Source organism: Leuresthes tenuis, unplaced genomic scaffold, assembly GCF_036924035.1.
Source record: "Leuresthes tenuis unplaced genomic scaffold, fLeuTen1.0.hap1 SCAF_7, whole genome shotgun sequence".
Lineage (NCBI taxonomy): Eukaryota > Metazoa > Chordata > Actinopteri > Atheriniformes > Atherinopsidae > Leuresthes > Leuresthes tenuis.
The window spans coordinates 2,198,465-2,213,303 of NW_027325361.1; the positions used below are offsets into that span (position 1 = coordinate 2,198,465).

Consider the following 14,839-nt stretch of genomic DNA (forward strand, 5'->3'; position numbering starts at 1 on the left):
CAGCTGGCGGTCGCTCTGCTCTAATAAAATCCTGATTTTATAACCACAAAACGCTGTTAAAGTAGCTTAAAGACGGTGTCTGTGCAGTGAATTCAGCTGGACTCACATGACCTCCATAAAAGGTTTAAAATGTGCGTGGTTGCTCCGCCCCCTGCAGGTTATCCTCTGCACGCCCCCGAGGCCTACTTCCCCTACTTCAGGAAACACAACGTGACCACCGTGATCCGCCTGAACAAGAAGATCTACGACGCCAAGCGCTTCACTGACGCCGGCTTCGACCACTGCGACCTCTTCTTCATAGATGGCAGCACGCCCAGTGACCTCGTCGTACGGCGCTTCCTTCACATCTGTGAGAACACTGACGGCGCCGTCGCTGTTCACTGTAAAGGTGAGAGACTCCCTGTCATTATACCCCCCCCTGCTTGCTTTAATGTCCCGTTAATGTCGCCTGGCCATCAGTCCTCAGAGATGTGAGGTGTAGTTTGTCAGTTTGTCCAGCAGAGGGAGCTCTGTTACCTCTTAAAGCACATATGTCAAAGTCCGGTCCTGGAGGGCCGCTGTCCTGCAGGTTTTAGACGTTTCCCTGCTTCAACACACCTGATTCAGATTAGATGGATCTCTTTGAAAGATTGTTAAGTTCTGCACAAGTCTGCTAATGATGCATTGATCTGATTCAGGTGCGTTGAAGCAATGAAACATCTAAAACCTGCCGGACAGCGGCCCTCGAGGACCAGAGTTTGACATCCCTGTCTTAAAGCTTCAGCTGGGAGTCTTTAGTTGATGATGATCTGGGCTGGTTCTGCAGCCACAGGACCTGGGCACCTTGCAGTCATTGAGTCCACCATGAACTCCTCTGGATACCAAAGTATTCTAGAGTCAGATGTGAGGCCATCTGTCCCACAGCTAAAGCTGGGCTGAAACTGGCTCATCAACAGGACAAAGATCCCAAACACAGCAGCAGATCTACAGCAGAATGTGTGAAAAAGAAAAGAATCAAGGTGTTGCAATGGTCCAGTCAGAGTCCAGACCTCAGCCTGACTGAAATGCTGTGGTGGGACCTTAAGAGAGCTGTGCAGAAACCAATGCTGCAGGCATTCATGCTGCAGGCAGGTTTTAATGGGTTAAAGGACGGGGATCAGGTCATCAGACTGGTGTCTGTGTTTGTTCTGGCTCTGTCCAGATGTGAGACTCGTCTGTCTGACCACAGCAGTTATGAGGTTGATAGTTTGAGTGTGGCGGGTCAATGAGTTCATCTGCAGCTCTGTTCAGTGTTTCTGATCCAAACAGACAGGCGGAAACCTCCAGCAAAGGTTAACAGTCAGGTTAACTGTGTGATGCCGCTCTGCTGACTCACTGCTTCATCTCTCTCTCTCTGTCAGCTGGTCTGGGCAGAACGGGCACTCTGATTGGCTGTTACCTGATGAAACATTATCGCTTCACGGCAGGCGAGGCCATCGCCTGGATCAGGATCTGCAGACCGGGCTCTGTGATTGGCCCACAGCAGAACTTCCTGGAAGAGTGAGTCTCTTTTTGTTTCAGTTTTATTTAATCATTCATTCATAATGTAACATTTCACCCACTCTGTATGAATATCCCTCATGTTTCTGGTTCATTGAGGTGATTTACAGTGGCTGTCAGAAGAAACCACCGCCTTTTCTGCTCTATAACGAGGCATTTAAATAGGTTTTTGGATGATTTTAAGTTAAAAAAAATTTAAAAATCAACCAAAAATAGAAAAATGACAAAAAAGAATTTTAAAAAAGAACCTGAAGCATGACTTAAAGACCTCTGACCTCGGTCCACCTGAGAACCTACGGCATGACTTAAAGACCTCTGACCTCGGCCCACCTGAGTTCTAACCCCAGTTTTGGACTTGGATGACATAAAAAGCACCTTTGGGAAATGAAGGCGAGGGATTCCTGCACCTCACAGCGCTGTTCTCTGCTGGAAACCCTGAGCTCAGCACAGAGGTCTCACTCTGAGGAGTTGAACCTAAGTTGTTTCACAGTTAGAAACAAACTAAGTGCTATCTTGTTGTGTTTCTGCCTCTGTTTCCACTCGTTGTGGTTCGTATCTGCTCCTTCCAGCCACCCTGTTTGTGTTGGCTGTATTTATTTCTTATCACACAAAGTTCCACATTAAGCTTTCAGCACATTTGTTTAATTTGGCTCCTTTAATGGGTTTTAGAATATAGAGTTCAAGCCTGATTCATCCGCAGAAAAAGTTCATATTCACGCATTTCCTGTGACTTTTACTCTAAAAAACTTGAACAATAAGTTTAATATTTACTGTATTTAGAGTCTGTCGGTATTTCTCTGTATGAGAATAAAAGGACAGAGACGTTCTAAGAACTGTTTACCTCTAATTTAGTTCTAAGAACTGTCCTTCTTCAGGGGAACTGTTTAATTTTGCATTCCCACATGAGTCTGGGACCTCGACAGGGACTGATGTGACGCTCGTCTGCGACAGACGTGTTACTTTAGCGCCACTCAGCAACAAAACAAACCCCACGAAAAGTAATGAGAGGAGAAGAAAACACCACCAAGAAGCTGATGTAGCGTGGTACAAATCGAAGTTGTCCTCCACTACACATTTAATTTGAAAGTCTTTTATTTTTGTTCTGCAAAAAGCCAAAAATATATATTATTTCTCGCGTTACGCCACACACATCTTCACATTCGGGTGTGTGTTCCCGTCCTCTCAGCGTATTTACATAACAATAATGAATTATGAACATTGCACAAAACATCCAAACAATAATCATGACCGTTACATTGCTATTCCAGACCAGTTGTCTTATTTTGTACATTAAATATCAATTTGTTTCTCCAACACACAATCAGCCATTCATATCTACCAAAATTATCACATTAACTAAATCAATTATGTCTCTATCTTAACTTATTTATTTATCTATTAACAATATGCGAACAGTCCGGGCTCTTTACACCCGCTCATAGCTTTCTCCAGCCTTACGCTTGCTCGCGGTTGCTAGGCAACGAGTACTATCAACTGATAGACCGTTAGGTTTTATAAACGAGTAAAGTTTCTGAACAATGTGGTCTAAAATCCAACATAAACTCACACTTAACACATTCACCCATCAACCACACAATTACCACTCTTCTCTCTTACCTGCAAAAAGCCAAAAAGGTATATTATTTCTCGCTTTACGCCACACACATCTTCACACTCAGGTGTGTGTTCCCGTTCTCTCAGCGTATTCTCGCGAGATTTCCCTAGTCCCTGTTCATAGTAGCGAGCGCGCCCTCTGCTGGTGAGATTTAGATACTGCATCAGCCCATTTGACAAACAATAAACGAACGTTTCCCGATCAGACAACACACAATTTTCAACACATTCACGACCTTCTCTTAATGCAAATAATATTAAACCTATAAATAAGAACAATGTTGGTATATCACTGTATACCACACTAACATGGAGAGCGAGGAGGCCGCCGTGTTCACGGTCTGCATGGCGGTGATATTAATCATGGACGATCACATCAGGCGTCTAAGATGGAGGCTGGAAGAGCTCACAGCGAGAGTCAGGAGACGGAGAATCCAGCAGCGGGCGATACTTCTTCCTTTCATGGAGGAAAGAAGGAGAGCAGAGCGCCGCAGACAAAGGAGACAACGAGGAGTTTAACTTATTGAGCAGGCGCCGGTTGGGTCCGTGTCGAATGAGGAAACATTTCAGACAAGGGGCGGAGCTACAGCCACCAAACACCTACGTCATGTTGCTATGGAACCCAGAAAAGACCCTGAAGGAGCTGAAATGGTCCCTAGTTCCCGAGGGCCGTGGTCCCTAGTTCCCGAGGGCCGCGGTCCCTAGTTCCCGAGGGCCGCGGTCCCTAGTTCCCGAGGGCCGTGGTCCCTAGTTCCCGTATGTCCGAATGCACGAAACAACGGCCCCATTCCTGAAAAGGTTCTAGGAACTACAAACGGTTCCTACAGTGGGAATGAGCCTATAGGCTCAAAGTAAATAAAAGACCAGCTGCAGGAGGTTCATTCACCAAAAGCAAATCGGATCAATATTTTGGATGAAGAGCCTCAAAAAGCAGTAAAAGAATCTTAAAATCAATCAGCAAACGGCTAAAAGTTCAGATTTATGGTGAAAACTGGAATAAAATGGTCCACAACGAGGCTCCGAGCTGCAGTTATTTTTCATTATTAGAAGTCCTCAAAGGCTCAAAGCAGCCGGAGGAGATTAAACTATTAACTGTGATTCATTTTATTCACGTTTCCACTGTTTTTCTACCTCTATTTCATCAGTTTTTAGGTCTATTTTGTGTCATATCTGATTAATTTCTTTGTGTTTTTCCTATTAAATGAAACAGTTGAATTAAAATCCTCCAAAAGGTTTGATTCGTATATTTTGTCGGGTTCTTTTGATCCGTGTTTTAAATCTGGAATCCATCACTTGTGAGGTCAAAGAAGACGCTTCGGCTGAACTTTGACATCCGAGTGTCTTTAAATCTCAAACTTATTGATTCTTTTGACATTTAACCTCCACACTGAGAAAAAAACATGTCATAACACCAACTTTGTTTCATCTTTACGCACATAAACCAAGTTTTAGACGGTTCCCTTCAGCCAGTCTTTGATAAAACAGAGAGCAGGACATTTCGGGGTTAAATGAACACGACGACATATTTGTTGGTGAAGGATGACTGAGCTGCGGCAGGTAAACAGCTTTTACTGGTTTCTCTCCTTAACCTTCACCTGGTTTTCTGCTGACTCTGCTTCTACACAATGGAGTGGAAATGAGGTGGATGTTTGTTTTTATCGGCTCTGTCCCGTGTTTCTGAGTCTGAACTCTGCAGCTGAAGAAATCCTCATCAGTTATCATCACTTTCATTACAAATCCCCACAGTTTGTGTCAGATTTTTCATTTTTCTGAGCTCACACTTTAGTTTCACTTATTTTTTAAAGACCGAAGCAAAGAGATGATGTTTAAACGGCTCACTGGTGATATCCTGCGTTTAAAGCCGTGTTATTAGGACCCTGAAAGACAAACCGCAGCTGACGACACATCTAAATCCAGCAGATTTGTCACAGAAAACTGAGCGTTTGTGTGTTCAACAGGAAGCAGGCGGCGCTCTGGCTCCAGGGCGACGGTCAGCGCTCCCAGAAGGCGAAGCTGGAGGAGAAGGCGGTGCCTCACCTCATCAGCAGCATGGACGAGCTGTCCTTAAGCTCCACCTACAGCAGCGGCGTGCTCAGATCGCAGAGCGCCGACCATCTGCATGAGGTCAGACCCGTTTCCAGCCTTATTCAGACGCCCACCTTTTCCCGTTGTTACTGAGATGCTCGATCGTGTCGTGATTCGCGCAGATAGTTCCAGGAAGTCATTGGTGGGACGTTTATCTTCACTTTTATCTTCGGTCGACCCGATAAAGGGCAACAGGTTCTGATCCGTCACTCTGAGGGAAAGTCTCGCCAAGATTTGAACCAAAACGTCTTCTCTTGTTAGTCATTTTCTGCAAATCTCACCCGGACGTCTTGGTTTAAACGTTTCCTCTGAAGGCCGTCACTGATGCAGCGTTTTATTATTTGATTTATTTTATTTTGAGGCATAATTCTGATGGTAGAGAGTTAATGTTAATGTGGGACCCGTTTTATTCAGGGTGGAGGAGCTTAAAGGGGAACTTCCTGTGTTTTTAAACCTTATTTCTGGCATGAAATACGTTCATCTGCTCACCGAGAACAGTTTGGTGAAAGTCGGCGTCCTTCAGAAGATATTTAGATAACTGGAGATCCATATAACGGAGTGAACGGGGCTTAGAGGATGCAGCCTCTAAATAAGGCATTATCTGTCTTTATTTCACCAATACTTTAAGAAGAATGAATGAATGAACGTGTGCTATAGCTCTGTTAGCTCATAGCTCTGTTAGCTCATAGCTGCTGTGTTGTTGTTATTGGTGGCTATCGGGGGGCTTATAGAGGCTTTCTACACACTCGTCTACAGCTTATTCACTCCGGTAAGAACGTCCATCTTACTCAAAGTGGTCAAAATCTGATAAATATCCTGCCATGTTGCACAAAACTATCAGCAGCAAACTCTGTGTGAAGTTAGCCGACTGTCACAGAGCACGGAGTGAATAAACTGTGCTGCAGGGGGGCGTGTGGATGAAGTGGTCCCAGTAGAGTGCCTGTGTAGAAATCCCTCCGTTAGCTCTCCTATAGCTGCAAGTAGCCACATAACAGCAGCTATGAGCTAACAGAGCTATAGCACACGTTCGTTCATTCATTCTTCTTAAAGTATTGGTGAAATAAAGACAGATAATGCCTTATTTAGAGGCTGCATCCTCTAAGCCCCGTTCACTCCGTTATATGGATCTCCAGTTATCTAAATATCTTCTGAAGGACGCCGACTTTCACCAAACTGTTCTCGGTGAGCAGATTAATGTATTTCATGCCAGAAATAAGGTTTAAAAATACTGGAGTTCCCCTTTAAAAGGTTAAACGGCAGAATTCAGATTGTTTCTCATCCTTTGAACGCCACACGGTGGCGACGTTTCATCTCATCATCCCTTTTGTCATATTTCGCCCCTTTTTCTGCTGCCTTTTCCTCCCTGTTGTCTTTATAAAAAGTATTTGTGGCGCCATTTGTGCTGCTTCCTCTCTGAGATCAACTCAGCGACCACGAGGCGTCGCTGATGGAATCAAAGCGTGAAACTTTAACATCTGTTTCACTCTTCAGATTAGAACCTGGAGACTCCCGATGATGGAAATCTCTTTCCAGTGTTCTTGTATGGATTCATTAAATCTGGGATTATTTTATGGAGGGAGCTTTGTTTCCATCAGAACCAGAGTTTATCCTTTCTGGATCAGTTATGATAAGTTTGTTTTACCTTCCAGGGGGAGCTGACTGATGGCGGGCCGGGCCTGACGCAGGGAGACAAGCTGAGAGCCCTGAAGAGCCGCCGTCCTCCCCGTCCAGCCACCACCACAGTCCTGAGGTACTGCCACCAGAACCAGAACCGTGAGACTGAACCAGAGCACCAGGATGAACTCCTGTTAGTCATTCCTGAGATTATTATTATGGACAAACAAAACAAATCAGTAAAGTTTATTTATGCTACTTTTTTAACCCCTTATTTAATTATTCATTCATAATGTAACATTTCACCCACTCTGCATAAATATCATGTTTTCAGAAGAAACCACCACCTTTTCTGCTCTATAACGAGTCATTTAAATAGGTTTTTGGATGATTTTAAGTTTTAAAAAATTAAAAAATCAACCAAAAAATAGAAAAATGACTATTTTTGTTATTTGTTGTCATTTATTTTTGTTTATTCACCTCTTTGTTGTGAAGCTTATAAAGTTTGATAAAGGATTTGTAGACTCGACCTCATCGTGGTACTGAGGTGTGGCGTCAAATCTATGTTTAGATGCATCACGATGATTTAAAATGTGAGAACTCGATTTTCTTCAGGTTTTCTACAGGTTAAAAGTGCTTCAAAAAACACGAGAGCAAAGATAAAATGCAGCGTAAAACAGTTAGAGTTTAAAAGCCCGCCTCAGGAAGAAAGGTTTTAGCTTAAAAAGCTGAGATACGCTGGAGAAACGGACTCAGAAGCAGGACTTCCAGGTGCCAGCGTTTAGTCTGAGCCGCCAGCGTTTAGTCTGAGCCGCCAGCGTTTAGTCTGAGCCGCCAGCGTTTAGTCTGAGCCGCCAGCGTTTAGTCTGAGCCGCCAGCGTTTAGTCCAAGCCGCCAGCGTTTAGTCCGAGCCGCCAGCGTTTAGTCTGAGCCGCCAGCGTTTAGTCCGAGCCGCCAGCGTTTAGTCTGAGCCGCCAGCGTTTAGTCTGAGCCGCTGATGTGACTCAGACGGGTGGAGCTGACAGATGTGTTTGATTTCAGGGTGGAGGAGGTGAAGATGCACAGCCGCTCCTCCTCTCAGCCGCTCAGGTACCGTCTGCCTCCACACGTTTAATCCATGATGAACAAACGTATTGATCGTATTGATCGTATTGATCGTGCGTCTCTGTTCAGGTTGTCGTTGGGCGCCGGCCAAGGCTCCGCCTCCCCCCTCAAGTCCCCCAAGTTCCCAGCATCCTCTGCTTCTGCTGCAGCCAAGAGGATCGGCAGGAACTCGACACCAGGGTCCAACATCAGGAGGTCAGAGCTCGTCTTCATCACCTTATCCCCCCCCCGTCCTTCCTCTTCATCACCTTATCCCCCCGTCCTTCCTCTTCATCAGTCTGACTTCAGCATGTCGTCCTTCTTTCGTTTGTTTCTTTTCTTTCTTTCTTTCTTTCTTTCTTTCCTTTGTTTCGTTTGTTTCTTTCCTTTGTTTAGTTTGTTTCTTTCCTTTCTTTGTTTGTTTCTTTCCTTTCTTTGGCTTGTTTCTTTCCTTTCTTTCTTTCCTTCTTTCTCTTTTCTTTCTTTCTTTCTCTTTTTTCCTTTTTGTTTCTTTTTCTCTTTTCTTCTTTATTTGTTTCTTTGTTTGTTTGTTTCTTTTCTTTCTCTTTTTTCCTTTTTTTGTTTATTTTTCTGTTTTTTCTTCTTTATTTGTTTCTTTGTTTGTTTGTTTCTTTTCTTTCTCTTTTTTCCTTTTTTTGTTTATTTTTCTGTTTTTTCTTCTTTATTTGTTTATTTCTTCCTCTTTTGTTTGTTTGTTTGTTTCTCTTTTTTCTTTATTTGTTTCTTTTCTTTTTTTCTCCTTTCTTTTCTTTCCTTTGTTTGTTTTTCAATTTTTTCTTTTTTTCTATACTTTTTCAGTTTCATACCCACCTGTCGTACCTTATTTATTATTTATTGTTTATAAGAGCTCATGTGCAGCTTGTTTTTTTTATTTATATCAGATTAAAGATGGTTTTCAGTTTCTGGTTTGATCCTAAAATGGCTTTAAATCAGATTTTAATCCAGATTTTTTAATTCTGATCTTGTTTAGGATTAAATTCAGGTTTATTCTGGTATAGATTCATTTTAAATTAATCATTCAGATCTAATTTTAATCCGGTTTAAACTGGTTCAAACTGGTTCTGATTCAGTGATCAAACATCATTTGAGATTAAACTGAAAAACATGTTTGATGTTGATGAAGAAACGTTTTTGTTTTTCTTGATGACGTCATTGGTCGGATTTGTGAGTCAGTTTGACGGCTTCTGACCTCGGATCAGCTGCAGTTTGTGTTTGTTTCATGTTGTTCATGTTTGTCGTATGTGCCCCGCCCCCCCGCTGACCTCAGCTCGGCTCTCGGCTCGCGATTGGCCAGCTCTCTCAGCAATCTGTACGCCGCAGAGGTCGAGGACGACAGGAAGGCCCCGTACTCCTCTTCCTCCTCTTTAAGCTCCTCCCCCTCATCTCTGGCCCCAGCCTCTCTGTCTTGCTTTGGTAACGGACCTCGCAGCATGCAGCACGAGGTCAACAACAACAGCGGCCCCTACGGCGGCTGCGTGGCGCCCCCCGCAGGGAAAGGCTTCATTCGACAGGGGCCTCAGGACTTCGGCGCCTACAGGGTCCGCGGGGCTTACAGCGCCATGAAGGGCCCCTCGGGACGCTACCTGAGCCGCTCCATACCTGTAAGTCCTCTGACACAGCAGCAGCTCCGCCCCCCTCTTTGCTGATTGGTTCTTTGCGTCATGACATCACTAACACGCTGGATGCAGCATTTTTCTCTCACCGCTTTGGAGCTGCCTCTCAGCCAATGAAAACACGGCTCTTTAACCCTTTAACGTCCCGTTTTTCACAAAAACACGCCAAGAGACAATTTGGTCTCAGTGTGGAAGTTAAAGGGTTAAAATCCGATGATTCCTGCTGGTTTCTGACCTCTGACTTCCTGCTGTTCAGCTCTTTCCACCCATGATCAACTCTTCTGACGGCTCAGTAACGGCAGGTCACATGACAAGGTGTCGCATCACGGTCTCACAGCTCGTTTCCGAGCTCTGGCACCACAAAAAACGCCTCCAAAGCTGATTTTTCTTGGTCTTAAAACCACTAAATCGTACAGATTCACAGCCCGAAGGGACACCTCGTCATTATGAGCACGCTCAGCCATCTTTGATCTGACGAATTAAGGGGTTTAAATGTGATGTAACTCGTGTTAAATCTTTCCAGCTGTGGTTCTGAGCGTGTTCATCGGTGGGAGGTGAAAGTCGGCAGGTTTCTGGGTGTCTGATTGTCTAAATGTAACTGATTCACACTAACCTGAAGCTGCTGCTGAGCGGAGGAACCTGCTGAGGTTTAAAAGGCTCAGACGGTCCAGTGATTTCCCCGTTCGGACAGTAAATTTGTGCTGAGAGGAGTTCTGTTCGTTCAGCACAAAGTTCTGAGATGATCGATGGAGACGAGTCCCGTGAGAAATAAATCGGTGGATCCTCTCAGGTCTTTGAGCAGCAGAATGAGGCTCCAGGCGTCAGATGGGATATATAATCCCTCCAGTGGGTTCTGGTTCTGACCCGGGGCCTCCTCCCAGGAGGCATCCGAACCAGAGGAACCACCTCAGCTGACTCCTTTCTATGTGGAGGAGCAGCGGCTCAACTCCGAGCTTCCTCAGATAATGGAGTTCCTCCCCCAGATGGTGGAGCTCCTCCCCCCGTGCGGTGGAGCACCTCCCCCTGTACGGTGGAGCTCCTCCCCCAGATGCTGCAGCTCCTCCCCCCCGTGTGGTGGAGCACCTCCCCCTGTACGATGTAGCTCCTCCTCCTGTATGATGAAGCTCCCCCTGTGTGGTGGAGCTCCTCCCACCAGATGGTGGAGCTCCTCCCTCTGGATGGTGGAGCTCCTCCCCCTATCTCTAAGGCTGTGCCCCGCCCCCCTCTAAAGGAACTCATTTCACCCGCTTGTATCCACGACCTCCTTCTTTGGGTCAGAACCCAGATCTGTGAGCTCAGGTGAGGGTTGGAACAAAGATGGAGCAGGAACCTGAAAGCTTCTCCTTCCGGCTCAGCTTCACCAAACGAACCGGAGCAGCGCCCTCATTACTGCTGACGAAGCCCCGATCCGTCTGTCCATCTCTGATCCAACTCAGCATCACTCAGAACCAGAACCAGAGATGCTGAAACTGCTCCAGCTGAGGCAGAGACTCAGCCCGACCCGGAGGTTCAGAACCAGGGCCTCGGATCTGGAGGAGCTGCTTCACACTCAGCTGTGAACTGAAGGTCCTGAAGAACCCAACAGAACCACATCATCTGCAGAAAGCAGAGATGGAACCCTGAGGTTCAGAACCAGACGCCCTCCTCCCCCCGACTACACCTCCAGATCCATAAAAACCACAAACAGGACCGGAGACGAGGGGCAGTCCTGGTGGAGTCCAACCGTTAACCAGAACCACTCTGGACCCAGACTGAGGACACAGCTCTGACTTTGGTTCTACAGGAACCGGTTAACCCGCAGAACTCTGCACTCCAGGGGACTCGGTTATAAACTTTCTCCAAGTCCACAAACGCATGTAGGTGAGGTCACTCTGAGGTCACACTGAGGTCACACTGAGGTCACACTGAGGTCACACTGAGGTCACTCTGAGGTCACTCTGAGGTCACACTGAGGTCACTCTGAGGTCACACTGAGGTCACTCTGAGGTCACTCTGAGGTCACACTGAGGTCACTCTGAGGTCACAGAGGTCACACTGAGGTCACTCTGAGGTCACTCTGAGGTCACTCTGAGGTCACACTGAGGTCACACTGAGGTCACATGATGAATTTAGCTGTTCTAACAGACTGAAGCTGAAGATAAACTTTAACTCTAACCTGAGCCGTCACAGCTGTCGCCTGCATGTCTGACTTCTTCTGCTCTCCCACATCGACGCTTTTCCTTCATTTATTTCCTCTTTATTGTGTTTTAAGTTGTCTGGAAACACTGCGTTGCCCCTTTTTGGTCCCGTAAAGCTGCAGAAAACTCGCCCCTCTGACAGTTTTCTCTCCATAAACGTGAGGGAAGCTGCACCGACAGAGCAGCTGTGACAGATCCAGCGTTTTGTTAACGATGCGTTCAGAGTTGATCTGGAATTTCCGCTTCCACACGATGACCTCTTTGCTAAATGTGAACCCAGGAAATTCAGCCTTCTTGTCGTGTTTTGTCTTTCAGTCTCTTCAGTCTGAGTACATCCAGTACTAAAACCACAGGTCTGACCTGAGGAGGCTCCGCCCACATCTCCCAGAATCCTCTGGTGTTGGACGCTGAAGGGGAAGCGTGTCCATCAGGCTTCTGTCAGGACTGAATCTCCTCCCTGTTCATACTGTATGTAAATGAGCTTGACTGTAAATATGATGTAATCTACACGCGTGTTTGGCTGAGATATATATTTACATGAGAGATAATTTTATATTTCTTATTTGTGACAGAAGAGGAACTATTTTTTTCGTTTTAACCATAATTCAGAGGTTTTTTTTGATAAAAATGAAGCATCGGATACAGTATTTCCGTCCAACCTGATCCGTTTACCGGCAGGTTTTCTTATAATTCTCATCTGCAGCAATAATGATAAATGAAGAAGAAGAAGGGACCCAGAAACAGGACGCCAGCAGCTAAACTCAGGGGATTAAAGCCGCCGCTCGGCCTTTAAGACGCTTCGTTTTTGTGCCTCTCGATCAACACCAAGAATTGAATGTAGCGATAGGCGATGATGTCATTTTCTAACCGGGTTCGGCAGTCGTAGCTCGTTGACTGTAAGTTAAACCGTCATTTAGAAAAGATTCATCAGTGATGGCAGAAATCTGTCGCTCTGGAGGATCCAGACATCAGCAGCTCAGGTATCAGGTACCGTGTTTTTACCACACCGACTCGACCCTGAGAGCTCGGTTAATGCTTGTAAATGAAGACCTCAGAAACAGGATGTTGGAGCGTAAAATCGGGTCTCTTTAGACCTTTGAAAATCATTTTTATTGCCACAGAAGCTGCTTTTCTGGGGGCATTTTACCCAAATTTATCGACTGGGAAATCAGACGCCTTGTGGCTAGATTTCCGGGTCAGAGATTGGAAACCTGAGAGTTCCCAGCTGCCACTGAAGGCAGCGTAACGCCTGTAAGGACCCTGGAGAGGCTCTGATTGGCTCTGAACCCAAACCTCAGAATCATTTTAATACTTTTAAACTGTTGCTTCGGCCTCTAAAATCACATTTCACCCGATTTCTGTTAAAAAAACTTGTTTCTGATGAGTTTCCAGAACAAAACGCATCTTTAGTTTTGACATAAAAACCAAGAGTTCGTTCCTTTTGACAGTTAATCCTTTTATTTCTTTACTTTTCCGCGAGATTTAACCGTTATTAACCAAACAAAACTAACCAAGCGATAGAGGCCGTCCCTACAAGATGGCGCTCGAGCGTTTAACGCGGCGTGGCGAGCCTTCATGCTCTCTGGAACGAAGATGCCGTAAGTTCAAACGGGACTGAAAGACTCGTGTGGTTACAGGTGACGGCTGCTGACTGGCTCAAGCTACCTGTGACATCACAGACTCGTGTGGTTACAGGTGACGGCTGCTGACTGGCTCAAGCTACCTGTGACATCACAGACTCGTGTGGTTACAGGTGACGGCTGCTGAGTGGCTCAAGCTACCTGTGACATCACAGACTCGTGTGGTTACAGGTGACGGCTGCTGAGTGGCTCAAGCTACCTGTGACATCACAGACTCGTGTGGTTACAGGTGACGGCTGCTGAGTGGCTCAAGCTACCTGTGACATCACAGACTCGTGGTTACAGGTGACGGCTGCTGATTGGCTCAAGCTACCTGTGACATCACAGACATGTGGTTACAGGTGACGGCTGCTGATTGGCTCAAGCTACCTATGACATCACAGACTCGTGTGGTTACAGGTGACGGCTGCTGACTGGCTCAAGCTACCTGTGACATCACAGACATGTGGTTACAGGTGACGGCTGCTGATTGGCTCAAGCTACCTGTGACATCACAGACATGTGGTTACAGGTGACGGCTGCTGATTGGCTCAAGCTACCTGTGACATCACAGACGTGGTTACAGGTGACGGCTGCTGATTGGCTCAAGCTACCTGTGACATCACAGACTGGTGTGGTTACAGGTGACGGCTGCTGATTGGCTCAAGCTACCTGTGACATCACAGACTCGTGTGGTTACAGGTGACTGCTGCTGATTGGCTCAAGCTACCTGTGACATCACAGACTCGTGTGGTTACAGGTGACGGCTGCTGACTGGCTCAAGCTACCTGTGACATCACAGACTCGTGTGGTTACAGGTGACGGCTGCTGACTGGCTCAAGCTACCTGTGACATCACAGACTCGTGTGGTTACAGGTGACGGCTGCTGACTGGCTCAAGCTACCTGTGACATCACAGACTCGTGTGGTTACAGGTGACGGCTGCTGATTGGCTCAAGCTACCTGTGACATCACAGACATGTGGTTACAGGTGACGGCTGCTGATTGGCTCAAGCTACCTGTGACATCACAGACATGTGGTTACAGGTGACGGCTGCTGACTGGCTCAAGCTACCTGTGACATCACAGACATGTGGAGTTAAACTGATTAATGCGTCCGTGGGGGGGCGGGACCGCGGCGAATCAAACTTTTCCTCGTTGCACGGAGGACGAACGTCAGGCTGATGACATCAGAGCAGTTTTAGCACCTTCTCTGATGACATCATCGGTGCGTTTTGTTTTTAGAGCTTAAAAGTCGCTGAGGCGTCATGGAAACAGCAGCTTGAGTTAAAGAGGCTCAAAGTGCCTTAAAACACTTTGTTTGAAGGTTTTTTATCATGTTAATTTATCCCTGAAATGAAGCTGATTCTGTATTTAACTGAAGTCTTTTAAGGGAAAAGTGAGAAAATAATGTAGATTTTATTTCTTTGAACTGATCAATAACAGAAAATAAAACGGTTCTTCTGGATTTTTACTGTTTCTGTGTTTTTTTTTGC

General features: G+C 45.9%; 1 protein-coding gene across 2 annotated transcripts in view; it reads left to right on the plus strand.

Moving 5' to 3' along the window:
• Positions 1-14,811, plus strand: part of cdc14ab (cell division cycle 14Ab) — a 34,157-nt gene extending 19,346 nt beyond the window's left edge. The window contains exons 9-16 of one of the 2 annotated variants that reach the window (XM_072388870.1): positions 158-388; positions 1,380-1,518; positions 5,091-5,256; positions 6,867-6,967; positions 7,873-7,920; positions 8,005-8,130; positions 9,203-9,536; positions 12,041-14,811. In XM_072388870.1, the coding sequence (XP_072244971.1) occupies positions 158-388; positions 1,380-1,518; positions 5,091-5,256; positions 6,867-6,967; positions 7,873-7,920; positions 8,005-8,130; positions 9,203-9,536; positions 12,041-12,070 (1,175 nt within the window). In that variant the 3' untranslated portion in view covers positions 12,071-14,811. The remainder of the gene's footprint in view (positions 1-157; positions 389-1,379; positions 1,519-5,090; positions 5,257-6,866; positions 6,968-7,872; positions 7,921-8,004; positions 8,131-9,202; positions 9,537-12,040) is intronic. The other variant, XM_072388871.1, reaches the window with a different exon arrangement.
• Positions 14,812-14,839: the final 28 nt, after the last annotated feature.